We start from the raw sequence: 22,041 nt of genomic DNA, 5'->3' as shown, positions 1-22,041 counted from the left end.
GGGATGGAGGGCTACAAGAAGGCAGGGCCCCGCCCTCAGGATGGGGCACGTATTGTCAGCTTCAAAAGGAAAAGCTCCTTTAGACATCATGCTGGTTCTTTATCTTTGTTTTTCAGAAAAGGAAACACGAAACGGACCAGCCACAGTGGTTCCACATGTTCAGACCCATCTCTGGTGCTCCTCGTACCTAATGATTGTTCTCTGGGTGTTTTCTTCCTGGCGAGCAGCACCCACAGCCTCTTCCCTCCTCTGGGCGTCATCCTGCCTCATGCCCTTCGAGTCTTTACCGGGGGCTCTAATCTGCAGGTTGGGTGGTCCCCGTCGGAAATGCCTTTGAGGCTTCTAGACAAAAATGAGAGTCAGTTATGAAAATAATTCAATGCTTAGGAGCCGCTATTCCTTCTCCATCTGGGACACTCTCCCCAACCAGACCCAACCCCACAGAGCGCTGTGCACTGGCCGAGGAGCACGGCCCCAGAGGAGACCATTTTCATTTTTCTTCACGAAATGCGGATTCAGGAGGAGCTCCTTATGCACAATCTCCTGGCCCTGACCACACTCATGGAGACTCCGCCAACGGGCTAGTGCAGCCCTGGATGACGGGTTGAGCCCCTGGCGCGGGGTATTTCCAAGCTGTCACAGACACTAAAGGTACCCTGAAAGGGTTAGAACCACGTCCTCAAAGAACAATGTTGCAGGCCTGCGCCCCGGGGCTCCCCCACTTCATCCCCAGAACAAAGCGGGAGACAAGGGGCACCGGGGCCGCTGACAGAGCGCAGGGCTCAGGCGCTCTGTTGACTGCAGCACTCTCCCAGATGGGGTGGCCACCCTCAGCAGAGGGTGTGACGAGGCGGCTCCTCCCGAGGACAGGACGGAGGCCGACTTGCAAGGGAGAAGTCTCTGCTTTTCAGCGTCCACGTAACCCGTGAAGATGTTCTCATTTAAAGATGCCGCCAACTCAGAGCTGGGACCCTTGGCCGAGAGAATGGGGTCTGGCCCTGCCACAGCACCGTCGCTGACACAGGTCTCAGGGACAGGCCCAGAGTCCAGCAGGAGAGGCCCCGCAGCCTCCAGAAGGGCAGTCTCCCCGAGGCCTTGCACCAGAGACGTGCACATTCACTCCTTACCATCCAGCCCCTCCTGGACACCAGAGACTGGATCACGGCAATTCAAGCAGCGGAAACGTGTCTGTCGATAGGGAAACGCGCCACATTCCGCTTCCCTACAGTTACGAGTCAATATGCAAAGAGTGGCCCAAAGAAGTGAAAGAAACGCTTGTCTGCTTTTTGTGTGTGTGTGTGTGTGTGAGGAAGATCAGCCCTGAGCTAACATCTGCCAATCCTCCTTTTTTTTTTTCGCTGAAGAAGAATGGCCCTGGGCTAACAACCGTGCCCATCTTCCTCCACTTTATATGGGACGCTGCCTCAGCATGGCCTGACAAGCTGTGCGTAGGTGCACGCCCGGGATCCGAACCCCGGGCCGCTGCAGCGGAGCACGTGCACTTAACCGCTATGCCCCGGGGCCGGCCCCACGCTTGAAAACTCCCTTCTCTACACACTGATGGAGAGTGAGAGTCTGGAGAGTGAGAGTCTGGAAAGCGGCCTCCTGTCTCTCCCCAGGGCAGCCTTGCACGGTGGAGCCCGCACTGGGCCCAGGATCCTCTCCCGGGGCAGGCTTGGCCCACGTCGACACCCTAACTAGCGACACAGGGCGTCCCCAGGTGCAGGGCACCTGGTTCTCAAAGGCATTCTCCCCGGAACCAGCTCTCTGTGGAGGGCATGTTTCTTGCTCCCCTGGCTGCCTCCTGACCACCCTCTAGTCTCCGCTACCCCTCTCCTCCTCCCCATCCCAATGGTAAGGGTGGGGGCACCCCAGGACCAGGCCCTTCCTCCACCCTTTCTAGACGACACAACCCTGTACCCGGGGACTCTCAAACCTGTCTCCCGTGCCCAGACTCTGATCCTGACTCCACGACCTGTGCACGTCCCTTTGGGGCCCCCAGGCACCCTGAACTGGGCAGGTCCACAACGGAGGCCTGCATGGCCCCAACCAGGTCCTGCTCGGCCTCTGCTGGCCCTTCCCCTGGGCACCCTCCTTCCCCTTCTCATGGCTGAAGTCCTGCCCAGCCATTCTCCTGTCGCGCACTCTCCCCATGGTCCAGGCAGCTCAGTTCTCCTGCCTCCTGCCGTCCACTCCTGATGCTCCACACCACGTCTCCACCAGGCGGCCAGAGAATCTTCATGGTGAGAATCTCCGACACTCCTACTCCCAATCTTCCCATGTGTGTGCCACTGAAACCTCCAGTGCTGCCCACGCCCCAGGAGGACCCGCAGGACCTGGTCTGGACTGAGCCCAGCCCCCTTCCCCAGCCAGGCCCACTGCCCGGGGCCGTTTCCCTCCATTCAAGCCCTGCTCTCCGGACTCTACACAGAGCCAGCAGCTCCTCTGCCTTCGGAGTGCAATTCAGTGTCTGTCCTCACAGGGGCTTCCCTGACTGGAGGACCCGCTCCAGCCTTATCTCCCAGGGCGTCTGCTCTCTTCCTTGTAGGATGTGCAGCACGGGCCACCTGCCTGCTCCTGTGTGTTGCTGGTGTCTCGCCTGCCTCTCCCGCCAGCCTGTAGCTCTGAGAGAGAAGGGGCGGGTCTGTCTGTTCGTCACCTAACACAGGATCCGGCACACAGCAGGTGTTCAAAGAAAAAGGAAGGAAAGAATATTCCTCCTCCTTTCCCCAAGTATTGTCCAACCAGCCCAGAATAAGGAGTGTGAGGTTAAAACATCAAACAAATGGGAAGAAAAAGAATTCTTCCCCATCTGTTTGAAATACCACGTATGTTTTGAAGTGCTTCTGGAACTGACCCGTTACAACTCCACATATTTTATTGAAAGTACCTGAGGTAAGACCCCCGGGAAGTGTTCTGGGTTAGCATCTGCTTTCTGAGGAGCTGGTAAGACTGGTGGATTTGCTGGTCTCATCGTCTGCTCTTCCACTGACCTGCCATTCGGGGCTAAACAAGAGAATCTCATGCATCTCAAATACGCCACGAGGCCTAGAGGAGAGGCATGGTGGGCCGTAGATACGTCTAGACAGGTGTGATTCCTTATAAGAGGACATCAGGAGACCTCAGAAGTCATTTAAGTGATTCAAGAATGGCCAAAGAGAATGAAAGCTTTTAAAAGCACTTGGCAGTTTTGTCCACATCCCCAAGCCACAACCCAAAATACTGGGCCTTAATGTTCCATTCCAGGAAGTACAAATGGTGGCAAACAAGCCGTCTACTTGAGCGACCTGGGGCAGCTCTTTAGCTTTCCTCCTAAAGAAGCGATCTTAGAGAAATTCAGGATTCTTACATCCTCAGCAGAACTCTGCCCAGTCCTTTCCAAACACACGGAAACACGTGCTATGAAATTCATGGAATGCCAATGGAAATTCATGGAAGGCTGAGCATTCAACCTTGGGACTGGATTTCTCTGTAGACGCAGAGGAGGGAGGCGCCAGGACTGACACCAGACCCGTAGGAAGCATCAGACAGTGCCAGTTAACATCCACGTCCTAGCTAGGTGGTTACAACAGGACGCTTCCTTCTAGCTGGATTTCTGCCAATCCGCTGACATTTACGCCTCCTGGAGGCAGTTAAGATAGACTGCAAGACGTCCTGCCTGTCAACCCTCAACGACCCGCACCCATCATGTTACGCCACACGAGTAGCTGATACCTTTCCACGGGTCAGCCACGCTGATGTAGGACAGGAGCCCGCAGAGCACCAGAAACGCGAGGAGGAAGAGGATCACGTTCCGCTGTAATCTCGACAGTTGCTTCCATTTCTGAGGGAGGGACAGAGAATGACACTTTTTACTGAAAATAACGCAACTGGAAATCTCTCCAGCTGCTACAGACTCAGCGAGGAGGATGAGCAATTCCGAAGGTGCAGGGTTGAGTTCTACTGTTTCTGAACTTTGTTCCCTCTCGGCAGGGATTAGGGCTGGGACGACACTCCAGCGACATAATGCACGGGCACACGTAAGATGAAGTAAAAACAGACGCGGAAACCATTTCTGTCCCGTTGCATGGGCAGTGGACGAAGACTCCCGCAGCTCGCGGCTTCTGGCTGAGACACCCAGCTGGGCCTTGCGTCTGCCCAGACGTGGTGTCCCGACGCCCTGCAGCCGGGGACCACCAGGAACACACCCATGGTTCAGCAGGGTGGGCTCAGTCCTCTCCGCACTGAGGGAGAACACAGATCCGGGCCTCAGGGGTCTCAATAAGAGGGTGTCAGGAAGCACTCGGGGCTGGCGTTTTCTCTTTCAGTACCTCTTTAGGCCAAGGACCACTGACATCAGGCCACAGGACATTAACTCATGATATCAAGATTCTCCCCACTGCTGGGATTTTGTTGATTAAGCTCAAAAGAGAGCACTGAAGGTGTGTGCAGTTGAGGCAGGGTGCATCTTTCTTCTGCTGTGTGATGAGCAGTTGAACCATTGGACATGACAGGGGCTTTCAGTAGTATTTAAGACTGGGCAGGATCATTGGCTAATTGTAACACAGGCAATTGTCAGAAACAAAATGATGGTTATTCCTTGTAATGAGTCTTAAAGCCAAGAACCTAGATTTGAGACCAGACAATGAAAACAGGTGCAATGAAAACAGCTGGGTCTGTTTTAGAGAATTAGGTAGCTTTCTCCCCCCTCTACTCCTCCCTTTTTTTAAAATCCTAGTCACTGATTATTATTTTCTCTGTAGTATTTATATAGGTTTAGCAAGAAATATTTATTATAGCAAACATTTTCCCTTGGTTAGCTAAGAGGAAATCAAGGACTATGGAATATTCTGTGACAACTCCACTTAGTGGATTTAGACTTTTTTTTTTTTTTTTTTTTGGCTTTTAAAGCTGTGAAACAGAGTAAAGAAAACTTCATTTAAAATGGGGTCAGGAGGCCGGAAGGGGAAAACCCTCACACGCTACTACTACAGTCAGTTGGGGACCCAACAGGAAGAATTGTCAATTACCACCCCAGCAGGAGGAAAGAAGATTTCCTCCTTGACCGGCTGGTCAGCCAGTGAGAAGCCATCACCACCCTGAACTCCCGCTCTTCTCCAGTGAACTTTCCTTCAAACAACCCCTCCCCACTCCCTCCTTCTTCTCTATAAAGTAATGCTCCTCTCCTTTGTTTGCTGGGCTTGCCTGTGGTGTTGGCTGTAGCTTGCTCGTCCCAAGTTGCAATTCCTCTGTATTCCCAAATAAATTTATCTTGCTGGTAAAATAACTGGCTATTTCATTTGTTTAGGTCAACATCACATGGTGATCAGAAGTGGGACCCAGAGAAGACCGCCAACAACTCCGAGGCTGGAGAGCAAACAGGTGCTGGTACCCACAGAGCCCACTGGGGTCACTGGTTTCTTGCCGGCCCTGGAGTTTGAGGGCAGGTTTTCTCCTGGATCCAAGCTCCACTGTCTTTGCATTTCGAGCTCTCCAACTTTATTTGGGATCTGTTTGATAAAGGCTTCATCCTTTCTGTTTAAAGGGTTTGTCCTTTCTGTGAGTACCCATTTGTATAATTAGGCCTATTGGAAGTGTGCTAGCATTTGGTATGACTGCTTTGGAATTAGGCTGTTTAGGAATTTTTCTTTTGCTCTGGAGAAAAACCTCTGAGAAATGGGATTCCAGGCATCTAAATGCTTGGAGGCTCCCCCTTCAGGGACTCTGGCCAGTTTTACGTCCAAAAACTGCAGTTCATCCTCATGTGCATTTCTACCTAAATGTACCCACATAACCAAAAGTAATTCAGATGCAGAACTTTCTAAAAGACAAAGTGAATTCAAAAAGTGCCCTAAAAATTATCCTTATAGCATGCAAATTATAAAAACCTTTGGTTAGGGCCAGCCCTGTGGCTTAGCGGTTAAGTGCCCGTACTCCGCTACTGGCGGCCCGGGTTCAGATCCCGGGCGCGCACCAACACACCACTTCACCGGCCATGCTGAGGCCGCGTCCCACATACAGCAACTAAAAGGATGTGCGACTATGACATACAACTATCTACTGGGGCTTTGGGGGGGGGCAAGGACGAGGATTGGCAATACATGTTAGCTCAGGAGGATTAGCATGGATGTTGTTCACGGCTGATCTTCCTCACACACAAAAAAATAAATAAATAAAATAACCTTTCTATAAAAACCTTTGGTTAAAAAAGAAAACAAATAATACTTTGGCCATCAGAGCAGGTAACCTTAACTTAGTCCACCTGCCAGAAAATTGTTATGAGTTTTGTACCTGAGATATGGGTAAAACTTTAAACTAAGACAATAAGATCTTTGTGTCTATCTGTATGTTATGTATGTCCAAGTGTGTATGTTTTAGATATGTGATATTTTTCTACCCCTAGCTGGTATTGCCAGAATTAATTTGTAAAAGAGCTCTATTTAATTGACTTAAGGAAAATCAAATACTTATACTAAAAAATTATCAGGAATATAATAAAAACTAATGCAAATGCTTTTCAGGTTCATGTGATCTGGGAAAAGATTCGGGATTAAAGCTAGTTTAAGTTTGTTGGTTTAACTGAAACAGGCATGTCTTTAGTTATCCACATTAAATATAATATTGTTATTCTCCATTGCAAAATTTGTCAGCAAAAAAAAAGTTCACTTGAGATGATGTCTGATTTTGTTTCATGAAGTTTCTGTGAATAATCTAAATATAATTGTTGGGAACAATTTATTTAGATACATGAAAATGGGATAAGAGTTTTTAGGTGCAATAATTATGTTTTATGTTATATATGTGCTTAAAAATAGCACTCCAAATCTTTTTGGGTAACTTAAAACTTTAGAGTTTTGGTAAGTTAAATTAAATGATGGAATTTCATTGACTATCTGAATCATTCTCCAAACAAGGTAAAATACTAAAACATTAATTACTGAACATAGGTCTACTTCTGGCTTCCTCTTGTAGAGAAACCAAAGATAAATTTGGTTCTGTTAGTAACCATGTCTTGTGCCACACTGAAAGATTATACTACTTAAAGGGGCATGTTTCTAGAAATTATGAAATGTATTTATAAATTTGCTAGTCCACAATTGCTTACTTCTTAGTTTTCACTAGGAATCAAGGATTCTAAGGCCTAAGAATTCTTTTTTGTTTCTTGTGAGGAAGATTAGCCCCGAGCTAACATCTGTCACCAATCCTCCTCTTTTTGCTGAGGAAGACTGGCCCTGGGCTAACATCTGTGCCCATCTTCCTCCATTTTATATGGGACGCCACCACAGCATGGCCTGACAAGCAGTGCATCAGTGCGTGCCTGGGATCTGAACCCCGGGCCTCCACAGCGGAGTGCGAGCACTTTAACTGCTATGCCACTGGGCCGGCCCAAGAATTCTAATTAACATATGTGATTAAAGCTACTAGGAATGGTAAGGGAAACATCCCCATATGCAAAAAAAGTAGGATGTGTGTTTTTGGTTAGAAAAAGGTATGAGGTATGGAGATATATTTTTGTTGAAGAAAAAGAAAGTAATTTTGTCCTAAAGTAAAATAGTTGTCAGAATAAGAAAGGAAAGGATAGGACAAAATTTGAATGTAAAAATAAAATTATAGGTTTGTGAAACAGGAATCTTTGGAAAGAAATTTTATATGCCATCAAGCTGGATAAGATTAAATAAAATTGCTATCAGGGTTTTAAAATAAGCTTTAATATCAACAGTGTACTTATGTAAAATTATAACTTAATTTTCTTTACTGATAAAAGGACAAAGTTTGCTTGGGCTATTGGTATGCTCCTGATAAGAGATTGTGAAAGGTTTCCCCTTACCTTTTTGTGTTTTATCAAAATTATTTCCTGTGCTTTATGTTAAAAGCTGAGTCTTTTCTATTAAAAAGAGCTAAGGTTTTTGCAGCTATGTAACTTTCTATATTTGTCTTTGAAATCTTCTGTCACTTTGATTAGATGGATAATTAAGTATTGTTTCATAATTTTCTGTGATCCTATTTTGGTCAAATGTCCAAAACTTTTTGATATTTTTGACAAACTTCCCCCTTAAAAAAATCAAATTCTAAATAAAATCTTTTTAACCTGAAAGTAAGTTTGGGAATTTCCAGAAGTCCCCTGAGACTTCTCAAAGGACTTATTCTCTCCTTATTAAAATAAAAGATGGGCCGGCTCTGTGGCTTGGCGGTTAAGTGCGCGCGCTCTGATGCTGGCGACCCGGGTTCGGATCCCGGGAGCGCCCCGAGGCACCACTTCTCCCTCCAACACGAGGCCGGGTCCCACGTACAGCAACTAGAAGGATGTGAACCTATGACATACAACTGTCTACTGGGGCTTTGGGGGGAAAAAACTGAATAAATAAAATCTTTAAAAAAAATAAATAAAATAAAAGAGATGTTAAACTAATTAGGCTTATTTGATATGTCAAATTACCTGGGAAGCATTGTCATATAAATGATGATAAACCTTAGGTTATATTACATAGGTGAAGGTTATTAAAATCAATGTTTAGAGATTGTATGAAAATTTCTAAAATTGTTATGTTCTGGTATAATGTTATCAGTCATAATTTTAAGATGTATGTCACAGAAATAACCAAATTTACTTGTCAATTACACTATAATGAACCTTCATCAGACCTTTGTTGATATTTTTAAGTCTTTTGTCATTTACTGACAGTTATTGCTTTACTCTGGTGCTTTTGCAAATATTTCTCATCTTCAGAGAAATTCAGGGAAAAGACCCTGACCAATACTCTAGAATGCAGGTATCTGATAACTTTAAGATCATCACACTGAACTAGATTTAAAGGATCCCTTTTCTCCTCTCCCTTGAGAAAATGTATCTTTGCAACAAGGGTTAAAACATTTATCTTTTTCTCCCTACCTGATCCCTCCAGAATTAAAAATGCAGGTAATCATGGAGAGATAAATTATGTTTGCATCTTTGTAGATATTAAATTCTCATCCTATTAATTGTCTTCAAGGTTTTGTTATATACCTACAAGCTGAATTGGATCCTAAATTCTTCTAGTTTCCCTAAATGTCTATGACTCTCCAAACTAACATTTCCCATTTTTACTGCCCTTGAAATCTCCTTGGAAGGGACTATCCCAGGTCCTCCTCACTACCCAGATGGCAGCCAAATTTCAGGTACTCGAGCCTTGGGTGCACATCTCAGAGCTAAAGGCGGCTCCACCTGACATCTAGTCCTGTACAAACACTGGAGGCTCCATATCAAATTCACTAGGGAAAAAAGCAGCCAACACCTGAGGCAGGCAGCTCTCCCAAGACAACGGGACCAGGCCTGTACACGCCTTTCCCACTGTTGCTTCTTTTCTCTCTTTCATGGAAAGACAATGGCCTCGTCCACATTTCTCAAACTGTAGCGAAAGAGGGAAACCTCTTCTCTTGATTATGGTCTTTTGGAAACAGCCTCATCATGATCCCGTGACAAATTAATCTTTTCACTTGCTTTTTCTGAAGGGTTAGAAGGTTGAGAATTCACAGAAGCCTTTCTTTCACCTGGAGTCTGAGTTCTTATCGAAATTCAGAAATGTCCGACCTTATAGGCTGTATCACTGCATAACACATAACACTCAAAACAGTTCTTTTGAGGTAACAATGCTGTTTCAATACGTCTTTGAAGTTTTCTATTTTTGTGAAGAGTTCATCGGCTCTTGCTTCAGGTTTATTCCTGCACTGTCTTCCCGATGCCTTCAGTCAGTTCTTTCAGTTGGAGTGTGCCCTTGCTGTATTCACTGTTTTTTCTCTTCATAACAAAATGGAAGCCTCCCATCGATCCACTTTACTAAACCTCCATGGCCGACTTAAGCAGGAACTTCCAGGAGGTATACACGACTCTTTGCCTCTGTAGGGAGAGTCTTTTTTCCCCTGGATTGTAGTAAATGCCAATGAAAACATGATTAGAAACCTCTCCCTAACATTAGGAGAGCTAGCCGATTCGACAGCCAAAAACAGTAGCAGCCCAACAAAAATCACTTAACTCATTGGCTAAGGTAGTCTTAGCCCTCAATACTTATCTGCTGAGCAGGAAGGCATTTCTGTGATAGCAGACACCACCAATTGCACATGGACAAAATCTTCTGGGGAAATGGAAATTCAGTTGCATAGAGTCAGGGAGCAAGCGCGCTGGTTGCAACAAGTCTCACCTGACTCTCAATGGCCCTTTGATTTGTTCGGTTGGCTATGTTCAGGCCTAGGGTCCTAGTTTAGAACTATCATAAGCAACTAGAAGGATGTGCAACTAAGACACACAACTATCTACTGGGGCTTTGGGGGAAAAAAATAAATAAAATTATATAAAAAAAAACCATAATACAATTTGGAACTGTCATGCTACTTTTGATTCTATTTTGTGTAATTATTGTTTTGTACTCATTGCCTGCCAAACTTTTTGTAAAAACAATGTACCTGATAAGGTGATGCTGGCTCAACGCTTTGAAATGATCTCCAACGCTTACAACCTTGATAAGATACAGACTTTAGATGGGAAGTGCCTGAGAGTTCTCCCTCTTAGCCCTCCTTGTTCCTTGAATGTGACCTCAATAGGTGTCCAGTCTGTGCACTTTTCCTCCGACAGGGAACACACCACTGAATTCTTGACAACAATGCTTCTGAAGAAAGATCTTGATCAAAAGGGGAAAATGTGACAGAATAAAGGGAACTTCATTTAAAATGGGTGCAGGCCAGAAGGGGGAGCCTCACACACTACTACTCAATGTCAATTACAGACCCGACAGGAAGAATTGTCTGTTACCACCCCAGCAAGAGGATTTCCTCCCTGACCAGCAACTCAGCCAATGAGAGTGTTTCACCACCCTGAACTCTCACTCTTCTCCAATGGATTTTTGTTCAAAACAACCTCTTCCAACTTCCTCCTTTTTCTCTATAACGTTCCTCTCCTTTGTTTGCTGGACTTGCCTATGGCTTTTGCTATAGCCTGCTTGTCCTGAATTGCAATTCCTCAGTATTCCTGAATAAACTCATTTTGCTGTAAAATAACTGGCTGTTGGCTGTTTTGTTTAGGTCAACAAAGCAGTGGTGCCATTGGTGACTTCTGAAGTCTGACCACATTTTCTAGTTGTTTATTTCTTTTTTTTTATATATAATTTTATTTATTTATTTTTCCCCTAAAGCCCCAGTAGATAGTTGTATGTCATAGTTGCACATCCTTCTAGTTGCTGCATGTGGGATGCGGCCTCAGCATGGCCGGAGAAGCGGTGCATCGGTGCGCATCCGGGATCCGAACCCGGGCCACCAGCAGCGGAGCGCGCGCACTTAACCGCTAAGCCACGGGGCCGGCCCTCTAGTTGTTTATTTCTGCTGTGGGACCTGTAGCTCAGAGTATGGGTGAAGGAGAATTAGTCATCCCTGCTGGAAGTTTTCTTAATAGCCTATACTTGCATTATTTTGAAAACTTCTTGCTATTCTTTTTAAGTAAATGTGATTTCTTTGAGGGATGAGAATTTTACATATGTGGAAATCTCTACCAATTATTCTGAATACACAGAATGTTAATGTGCGGTAGGTAGGTATAACCCTGATACGCACACGAGGAGTACCCTAGTGGAACATAGATGGCATTGTAAGTAAAGTATCATTTATCCTAATAGGAGTGAGTCAAGTTTGTGCCCCTTGATATGTACAAATTCCTTGAGTGGAATTAAACACTTCCCACAAAGCAAGTTGAGAATGAACCAACGACAACGAGCCTACTACGGCAGTTGTCCCCGGGATACCCCTGACCCACTGGGCCTTGTGATAGGGCTGCAGTGACCTCAGCAGACACATTTTATTGAAGTGAGGTCAAGGTCCAATTTTCGTGACTTACATTTGGGATCAGTGATGTGAAGAGAACTTAAGTACCAAAAGGGGCTTGTTGCAGGGCTGTCTGGGGAAGAGGCAGGAAAGAGTTTTGTTTTTCCTTAACTGTTGGGAGACCATGGGAGTCAGAAATAGCAGCATGAAGATAATGGAGACTGTTTTAGTGTTGTTTTGTTACCTATCAGTGGCCAGAAAAACCCTGATTCCAGGCAGAAGAAATGAAAAGAAAAGCAGCTCTCAGGGACTCACGCCCAAGACGCGGGAGGAAGTCCTTATAAAGCTATGAAGCGGTGACTGGGGCAAAGTCTGTCCAAAGGAAACGGATCTGAGAAGAAACCTTCTGAATGTCTTAGCTGTGGAGGCCAGCTTGAGGATGGACAGACAAATAACTGAAGCCATTGGAAAGCAGATAGACAGACAAAGCATTAGATAAGCAGACGTCAGAGGCCAGAAAACAATTTCACCAAATTAAAATACAAATGTAGTCAAGACAACCAAAATCCCATTGAGGAACTTATTCCCAGGAATGAACACACACACACGTGCACACACACACACACACTCATGGTGCTGAGGGACTTACTCCGAGGAACACACACACACACACTCATGGTGCTGAGGGACTTATTCCGAGGAACACACACACTCAGACACGCACACGATGCTGAGGGACTTATTCCGAGGAACACTCACACACACACACACACACACTCTCCTGGTGCTGAGGGACTTATTCCGAGGAACACTCACACACACACACACACACTCTCCTGGTGCTGAGGGACTTATTCCGAGGAACACTCACACACTCACACACTCACGGTGCTGAGGGACTTATTCCGAGGAACACTCACACACACACACACACTCACGGTGCTGAGGGACTTATTCCGAGGAACACTCACACACACACACACTCACGGTGCTGAGGGACTTATTCCGAGGAACACTCACACACACACACACTCACGGTGCTGAGGGACTTATTCCGAGGAACACTCACACACTCACACACTCACGGTGCTGAGGGACTTATTCCGAGGAACACTCACACACTCACACACTCACGGTGCTGAGGGACTTATTCCGAGGAACACTCACACACACTCACACTCACGGTGATGAGGGACTTATTCCGAGGAACACTCACACACACACACACACTCACGGTGCTGAGGGACTTATTCCGAGGAACACTCACACACACACACACTCACGGTGCTGAGGGACTTATTCCGAGGAACACTCACACACTCACACACTCACGGTGCTGAGGGACTTATTCCGAGGAACACTCACACACACACACACTCACGGTGCTGAGGGACTTATTCCGAGGAACACTCACACACTCACACACTCACGGTGCTGAGGGACTTATTCCGAGGAACACTCACACACTCACACACTCACGGTGCTGAGGGACTTATTCCGAGGAACACTCACACACACTCACACTCACGGTGATGAGGGACTTATTCCGAGGAACACTCACACACACACACACTCACGGTGCTGAGGGACTTATTCCGAGGAACACTCACACACACACACACTCACGGTGCTGAGGGACTTATTCCGAGGAACACTCACACACTCACACACTCACGGTGCTGAGGGACTTATTCCGAGGAACACTCACACACTCAGACACGCACACAATGCTGAGGGACTTATTCCGAGGAACACACACACACACACACACTCATGGTGCTGAGGGACTTATTCCGAGGAACACACACACACTCACACACTCACGGTGCTGAGGGACTTATTCCGAGGAACACTCACACACTCACACACTCACGGTGCTGAGGGACTTATTCCGAGGAACACTCACACACACTCACACTCACGGTGATGAGGGACTTATTCCGAGGAACACTCACACACACACACACTCACGGTGCTGAGGGACTTATTCCGAGGAACACTCACACACACACACACTCACGGTGCTGAGGGACTTATTCCGAGGAACACTCACACACTCACACACTCACGGTGCTGAGGGACTTATTCCGAGGAACACTCACACACTCAGACACGCACACAATGCTGAGGGACTTATTCCGAGGAACACACACACACACACACACTCATGGTGCTGAGGGACTTATTCCGAGGAACACACACACACTCACACACTCACGGTGCTGAGGGACTTATTCCGAGGAACACACACACACACACACTCACACTCATGGTGCTGAGGGACTTATTCTGAGGAACACACACACACACACACTCACACTCATGGTGCTGAGGGACTTATTCCGAGGAACACACACACACACACACTCACACACTCACGGTGCTGAGGGACTTATTCCGAGGAACTCACACACTCACGGTGCTGAGGGACTTATTCCGAGGAACACACACACTCACACACTCACGGTGCTGAGGGACTTATTCTGAGGAACACTCACACACTCACACACTCACGGTGCTGAGGGACTTATTCCGAGGAACACTCACATACTCACACACACGCACACAGTGCTGAGGGCGTCAGGGAAACAGCAGAGCTCAGGTCAGCGCAAACCTGCTTCCCGGCCGACGGCAGGCGGTGCCTCAGGCAGAGAGACACGGGCGTCTCAGCTGGAGTCACCGCTGCTGAGTCGAGGGTCTCAGTCTGAGGCTGTGAACCTCCAGTCCACTCAACGCCCTGCAGCCAGACCCCCGCAGACGCGCCTGGTGGGCAAGCGCGTTTATTAGCGCCCGGGCTCCGCAGGCCGCCCCGGCAGTGTCACGGGGACAGCGCCGCACCCGAGCTCCGGGAGAGCGATCGGGGGATGTGCTCCAGACTAGACGCCCGCAGAGGCAGCGCAACGCTACGACCGGGTCCCCGGCGGGCGGCAGAGACCCTGTGCTCCGTGCTCGGACACGGCTGATGGCCTCGTCGTCCCTCGCTTGCTCGACGCCCGTCCGAGGCCGGGGCACGCCCCAGGCCGGCCGCGACACGATGAGGTCGGGCCGCGCACGGGGCCCTGCGCGAGCCAGGGGCCGCTCTCCCCCTCGCCCAGGACACGCCCGGGGGCCGCTCAGCGCGGAGACCCGCCGGCCCGGCCCTCACCCTCCAGCACGAGGGCCGCGCCAGCTCCTGCTGCCGACGAAGCCCTTCCCGGGGCTCAGCGTGACCGAGATGAAGTCCCGAGGCGGCGCCGGTGGCGGACACACGAAGGCGACCGGCTCTGGCGGCGTCGGGAGGCCGCACTCCGGAAGGGACCTAAGGCTCCGCGAGTTCGACTCTCGCTGGGCGCCAACGCAGCGCGTCAACAATCAGCCTCCGCGAGCGCAGCACGCATGGGCAGGAACGGAGCGCCGACTGGGTCTAGTGCGCCTGCGTCCCGCGCTCACAGCTTTTCTGCGCCTGCGCCGGCCGTCTCCAGCCGCGGCAGTGGCCGTGGCGAGAAGGTGGGGCTGGATTCTGCTGCGTCCCGGCTCCCGGCTCCCCGTGGTGGCCCCGCTGCGCCCCCGGCCGCGACTTCCCCGACGGGCGGCGGTCGGTGAGGACCGGCCGGCCTCCCCGCCATGCAGGCAGGGGGCCCCTGTTCCTGGACCCGCGGGGCGGGCGGCCCGCTGGACTGTCCGCGCCGCCCGCGCGGGGTGGGAGGCAGCGGCTCTCGGGCTCCTCGTCCCGCCCCCGAGCCTTCGGGGTGCCCGAGGCGTCGCCGCGCTCTGCTGTGCGCGCGTTTTCCCTCCGCAGATGCGGGGCGCATTGCGGCCCCGCACGGCGAGGTCGGCCTGGCTCTTGCCCTGCCGGACCTCAAGCTCGGCCCCTCCCTGCGGCTTTCCAGGCCAGGCTGCCCACTGCCCCTGGGGGGAGCCCGCTGCCTCCTGCGGTCCTGGCTGCAGCATTTCTGGGTGTCCGGAGGGCTCCCCAGTGTGCGCGCCCCCTGCTCAGCGCCTCGCTTGTCTGAACCGGCTCCGGGAAGCCCCTCCCGCTCTCCTGCCCCTTGCTCTCCTCGGGTAGTCCTAGCAATGCCCTCAGGCGTCCCTCCCTGCACAGCCTGTTCCCAGGGAAATGGTGGCATCTGGAGGATGCAGGTGCAGGAGGGCTAGTCCCCAGGCTTTCGGACTGAGAGCGCCGGGGCCACCCCGGTGGAGCTGGGTCAAGAGGCAGGTTCTGGGCCTACCCCCAGGGTGCCTGACCCGCTAGGCTGTCTCAGGCCCCCCTGAGACCCTGGAGAAGAGCTGGACGGGAGCACGAGGGAATTCCTGGGCAGCCCAGAGCGGGTTCGCCCGTGTGGGCTCTTGGTCCCAAAGGGCCCCCACTGGGCTCCAGCCCTCGGATGGACCAGAGCTGTGAACACCTGGTGCTGTTCCCAGCACACACGTGCTCGTCAGAAACCGCACTCCCAGGCGGTCAATCACAACACGTTGTGTTTATTGGAAATCCCCCACCTCCTGTGGAAGATCAGGAGTTTGGCAATCTTTCAAAACTCAGTTGTTTCATTAGAGGGAGTCTGGGGTCAGAGATGGGGTGACCATAAATGTAGCATGAGGGAGGTCTCTGTGGTGATGGGACACCTGCCTCTTGAGAGCAGAGCAGGCGCAGGAATCCACACCTGTGGTTAGCGACTTAGAGCAGCATCAGCCTCTCCTGGTCTGCCGGGTCCTGTGACCAGTGAGGTGAAAACTGCAGGAAACTGTGAAGGGTCCCCAGGACCTCTCCCTGCTATGTTTGACACTTCATGTGAAGGTATAGTTATCTGAAAAAAGTTTTTAAAAAGCGAGCTGTTTCAGCCGTTTACCCAGCTAACTCGACTTGTGTAGAGAAGAGCTCGTGCAGTTAGAGCAGTGAGGAGCCGTTGTGGGCAGGACCTGGACCCGGGCCTCCTCCTTGGCCGACCCCCCTCTGCCCCCGGCCCTCTGCTTGCCTGTAGAGCAGCTGAGAGAAGGATCCTAAGGCACATGGTTTGAATCTGAGGTTTGCACAAGACTGGCAGAGCCTAGGCGTGACCCTGACTCTGCCGTCATGCCCGGGTCAGGATGCATGGGCACAGCCACCGTCCACCCCAAGCCACTGGAGTCATCAGCTGCGTCTGAACCCACCACCCAGATAACGTCCTTGCCTTGGGGACACCAGGGGTTCCACGCGTGGGCTGCGGGCTGCAGCAGAGGGAAGGGGGCGGGTGACCCGGTGGGGCAGTAGGCTGCATTAATGCTGCTCCTCACATCACGGGGAGAGGTGGTGCTGCTGCGTTGCTTTCCAGAAGGGAGAGCAGGTGCCGGGGCCCAGACAGCAAAGCCAGAGGCCCAGGGCCAGCTGGTTTCCTCCAGCCTCGGCCAGGCTGCAGGGGAGCAGGGAGGGGGCCATGGCCCCAAATATGGAGGCTGTGTCCCCCCCCACCAGAGCCGGGGAGGAGGGGGAGCACCAACAGCTGTCAGAAGCTCCTGGCTGGCCGGGCGAGGGATGGCGCCCCCCACCTGGTAAATTCGAGATTAATCACCCGCCGTGGGAGGCCGCCCCTGGTTCTCGGGGAAGCACATAAAATTCAGCAGCTTAAACCAGCCACTGACGTGACGGAGGCTGAGGCTTTGGAGAGGAATTGAGAGAATTCGGTCTCAGGTGTGCAGGCTGAGCTTCTCTGAGAGCCGACTCTCCCTGAGCGACCAGCCTTTACGGGTAGGGGTCAGGTTCCTTCTGCTGTGGGCCTCAGCTGGGCAGGCTGGGCTGTGTTAGTGGTTCAGCTGCCAGGGAGGGAGGGGGCAGCCTCTGTGAACACGTCACCCTGGGAGGGAAGGACACCGTCCCCTCCTCTCGTTCCCTCATCTGTACATCTGCAGAGATGCTTCTCCGTGTGGCTGGGGCTCCTTCTCACCACGCAGACGTGCACGTGGGGCAGAGGAGCCGCCTTCCCATCACCTCTCAGCTCAAACAGGAGAGGCAGGGTGCGCTGCTCTCACCCGCTGACGCCACACCTCCGTTGGCCCCTCCCCACAGCCTCCTCTCAGCCCCACTGTCCAAGGTCCTGAGTCCCTCTGCCTCCTCCTCGGACCCCACAGCCAGGAGCGAAGCCCAAGATCCTGAGTTGGCTGACAGCAGGCCTGGCGTCCCTTGTGTCCATGGAAACAGGTGACAGGAGAGGTCCCACCCTCCTGGAGTAAACCACGTCCCCACCCCTGGAGACCCCAGGTTTGCAGGTCTGGGAGTGAGTGAGGGCCACAGCGCCCTGGCCCTGTCCTCATCCAGGGTGAACAGGGACTGGAACTCCCACCCTGGAGTGGCAGCCACATCAGTGCCCATGAGGTGGTGTGACGGAATGGACAGTCATTGTCACCACGCTGGTTGTGACAGCAACAGTTTTTGGACAGTGTGAGGGGCAGCCAAAGGGCCAACTCAAGTGGTCAGTCCTCCCCACTGAGCCTCGGGCTGGTCTGGAGACGTGGGTTTCCTGGCTGCAGCCAGAGCCTAGGACCCCAGCCTGGGCGGTCCCAGCACTGGACAAACTGGGCCTGGGCAGAGACCAGGCTCACCCTGGCCAGGGACAGCCTTGGGCGTAGGGGTGGGTGACTCCCCTTCCATCTGCAGCCTGGGGCAGGGTGGCCTCCCCCAACCCGCTCTGGGCTGCGGGGACATGGCCCCACCTGTGGCTGAGCTGGTCGCCTGCCTCTGCTGGTCTGGCCCGTCACCCAGGCCCTGGACTGGACTCCGGGGGAAAGGTGGCCACTTCCCTCCTCTGGGTACTGGCACCTCCCAGGCCTGTCTCACGGAGGAGCCCGTGAACAGACTGGCCTGAGGGGGAGGGGAGAGGGTCCCAGCTCCCAGCAGGGGCCCCGGCCCCCTCCTTCTCCCTCCTGTCCACAACTGGAAGCCTGGGGCCCACTTTCCTTCCAGAAGCTCTAGGAAGTGTCCCTGACCGTCCCCCCATGGGTCCTGGAAAACTATATCCTTCTCAGGCCAGGGTTACTCACACAGGTGTGTCTCTGCCAGGACCTGGTGACCTACCAGCAGCTGTTTCTCCAAAGACACTCAGTTCTCTGCTGCTGCCGTTGTGGCCTTCTCCAGTCACAGCCTGCGTGTGATTCTCCCGCTGGGGCCACAAACGCCACAGGGTGTCTTCCCCACCACCAAAGGCTCCTACATCTCAAGGTCTGCCAGTGGGTCGTGTGGACTCCACCCAGAACTGGCGGCCCTTGGCATCACTGGTCTCGTGGGTGTGTGTGGGCTTCCTGTCTGGTCCAGCCTCCCTGCCTCCCTGAGCCTCCCGTCCCATCCTCCGCTGTCTGCCATGGCAACAGTGGCCTCTCCGCCTCTTGTCCAATGGCGAATTACTGCCAACTTCTAAGGGTCTTTGTGAAGGGTTTAGTCTGGCATCTTGAGAGGGAGCTCCCGAGTCTAGAAACCTCCCTCTCTGCTGGACGTCGTAGCCGCTGGTAAGGCACCCCAGCATCCACTCCCACAGTCTGGCCTTGGCTCCCTGAAACCTGCTTGTGGGGTCCTGCAGCTCCTCATGGCAGGGTCCGTTTCCTCCAGGCACAGACTGGGTTGGCCAGGTTCTGCTGGACTCCCCCTGGCAAAGGCCTCGTGGCCAGGAGGGGAGGGGTTCCTGAGGGGGTCACATGTTGTCAGAGGAGGCGGCTGAGCCTCTGCATCGTCTCCTGGGGTTGGGGCTGGTGGGGGCCATGTCTGCAGGCTTAGAAGGTTCAGAAAAGTCAGGGTTGAAGCCTCGGGGCATCTCCACCCGAAGCGTGCAGCCCCACTCTTCCCAACCAGGCCTCTGACCCTGGCTCGACAGGCCAGCCTTGGCTGGCGACTGTCTGTCCTCTAGGTTCAACCACTCTGAGGATTAAGGCCTGGGCTTCCTCTGGCCTCCCTGCAGGGGATGAGAACTTCTCTGTAAGTGACCAGAGGCCCTGCCTGGCCTTCACCCTGGCCCTCAGATGTTTATTATCTTCCTGTTGAGCACGAATAGACTTGGCATTAGCCATCCAGTCCTGATGGCCTATTTGCTCCAAATTTCAACTGCCTGACACATGAGCCCCCACCAGCGCATTCCCGTCCCTCCCCCCAGCATGTCATCCGGATTCCCCCCCAGCAAAGCTTTCATGGCTGGACGGCCTCCCTGGGCTCTCAGCTCCACTGCCCACCAGTGCCCGGGTCCTCGCCTGGGTCCTCACTGCCGCGGGGGTGGTCCTAACCCAGCACCAAGCCCCATCTTACCACCAGCTTTCTCAGACCCCTCCAGGGAACAGCTGTCCCGGGTGGGGTTCCCCAGAAGCAGATGCTGAGATGGATTTTGGGGTGCAGAGTAGCTGTTGGGGTTCAACACTGAGAAAGGACAGGAGAGGAAGCAGGACTGGTTGGAGGAAGAAGTCGGATGGTGACACCAGCCCGCCAAAGCCTTGGTCAGGCTGAAATGACCAGAGTTTTTTACTTTCACCTGATCAGTCACCAGGTGTCCAGGAGGGCGTGACTGTGGCGTGGTGGCTCTCTGCAGGCTGACCCTGAAGGAGCTGGCAGCTGGGGGCTGCCTGCTGACCACGCTCTCCGCAGCTGGGCAGTAAGTCTCTCTTGCCAAGGAGTCTCCATGTCCACCACGCCCCCTCAGCCCAGCATTTAGGGACTGGTCAGCCTACAGCGGCACCCCACTGCCCCAGAGCTCCTGCAGCCTTTACAGTCAGGGGAGAGACCAGTGGGCAAAGAGCAGAAAAAGTGCACAGCAGCCACCTAGAAAAGCCACCTGGCTCCCTCTTTCTGAACTAGAAGGATTCAACCAAGTCTGATTCAGGGGTAAAGGAGACCAGAAGGTGGAAGAGAAAGATCCGCATAAGTAAGGGCAGCCACCCTCGGAAACAGCGAGAACCCAGGATCAAGGGGATTAAAACCCCTGGAGAGATTCAGGGAGATGTTGCATCTATTAAATAAAAGTAGATTGCTATAAAAGAAAAAGAACAAGAGAGGTTCTTGGAAATTAAAAATATTGTTGCTGAAAAAACCTCAGTAATTACTTTGGAAGACAAAGTAGTGGAAATATACCAGAATATGGAGCCAAAAAGAAGGCAAAAACATAACATGAAAGAAAAGATTAGAGGCCTCTCCCAGTGCTTCTCAGATCTTCCTGTGCAGACAAACCACCTGCAGATCTTCTTAAAATGCAGAGGCTGACTCTGGGGTCTGGGGCGAGGCCTGAGGTTCTGAAGCTCCTACATCTTCCCAGGGGATGCTGCGGTACCTCTGGTCCACCAGACTGCACTTGGAATCCCAGGGGCTCAGTTAGAAGATCTCACAGTCAAAGAATAAGGGCTTGAGAAAGAGAAGAGGGAAAACAGAAGGGAGGAAATTGTCAGGGCCTAGCAGAAGAATTCTGTGGCTGAAAATCTTCCAAGTTCCAAGCCAGGCAGGATGGATGAACAAAACCCACTGCTAGACACATCCTTGTGAAGTTTCAAAGTTCCAAGGATCAACGAAGGTCTCAAAAGATTTCAGAGGGGAAAAACAGGTCAGCCACAGGGAGCAACGGTCTGATTAGCATCAGGTTGTTCATTGGCTGCCCTGAAGCCAGAAAGCAAAGCTTCAGAATTCTGAGGGGATGATGGAACTTTGTCCCCGGTGACATTTTTTTGTCTTAAAGTCAATTTCATCTGATAGTAGTATAGCCATCCAGCTTTCTTATGGTTGCTGTTTGCATGGTATATCATTTTTCCAATATAAACATTAAAACATATATGCATCTAATAACAGAGCCCCAAAATACATGAAGCAAAAAATTTACAGAAATGGAGAGAAATAGGCAATTCAAAAGTAATTTTTATTTTTATTTTTTTAAAGATTTTATTTATTTATTTTTTTCCCCCCAAAGCCCCAGTAGATAGTTGTATGTCATAGCTGCACATCTTCTAGTTGCTGTATGTGGGATTCGGCCTCAGCATGGCCGGAGAAGTGGTGCCTCGGTGCACGCCCGGGATCCGAACCTGGGCCCCCAGCAGCGGAGCGCACGCACTTAACCGCTAAGCCACGGGGCCGGCCCTCAAAAGTAATTTTTAATATTCCACTCTCGATAATGGGTGGAACAACTAGACAGATATCAGCAAGAATTAAGAAGACTTGAACAACATTAGCAACCAATTTGACCTAACCGGCATCTATAGAACACTCTACCCAAAAACAGCAGGCTATACGTTCTTCTCAAGTGTATATGGAACATTCTCCAGCATAGAGCATATGTAGAACAAGTCTACATAAATTTAAAATGTTTGAAG

General features: G+C 51.3%; 1 protein-coding gene across 1 annotated transcript in view; it reads right to left on the bottom strand.

Annotated features, from left to right (window-relative positions):
• The window catches only part of LOC106800779 (endoplasmic reticulum mannosyl-oligosaccharide 1,2-alpha-mannosidase-like), a 32,788-nt gene extending 17,095 nt beyond the window's left edge, over nucleotides 1-15,693 (bottom strand). Inside the window, exons 1-9 of the mRNA XM_087419598.1 lie at nucleotides 15,193-15,693; nucleotides 14,919-15,087; nucleotides 14,602-14,822; nucleotides 14,378-14,500; nucleotides 14,270-14,334; nucleotides 4,067-4,223; nucleotides 3,702-3,823; nucleotides 2,891-2,993; nucleotides 188-342 (exon numbers count right to left, since the gene is read on the bottom strand). Of these exons, the coding sequence (XP_087275724.1) occupies nucleotides 188-342; nucleotides 2,891-2,993; nucleotides 3,702-3,823; nucleotides 4,067-4,223; nucleotides 14,270-14,334; nucleotides 14,378-14,500; nucleotides 14,602-14,822; nucleotides 14,919-15,087; nucleotides 15,193-15,693 (1,616 nt within the window). The remainder of the gene's footprint in view (nucleotides 1-187; nucleotides 343-2,890; nucleotides 2,994-3,701; nucleotides 3,824-4,066; nucleotides 4,224-14,269; nucleotides 14,335-14,377; nucleotides 14,501-14,601; nucleotides 14,823-14,918; nucleotides 15,088-15,192) is intronic.
• Between the last annotated feature and the right edge of the window lie 6,348 nt (nucleotides 15,694-22,041).

The sequence above is a fragment of the Ceratotherium simum genome, chromosome 29 (assembly GCF_057802395.1).
Source record: "Ceratotherium simum simum isolate JZ-2026a chromosome 29, ASM5780239v1, whole genome shotgun sequence".
Classification (NCBI taxonomy): domain Eukaryota; kingdom Metazoa; phylum Chordata; class Mammalia; order Perissodactyla; family Rhinocerotidae; genus Ceratotherium; species Ceratotherium simum.
This window is presented reverse-complemented; position numbering and strand designations above follow the sequence as displayed.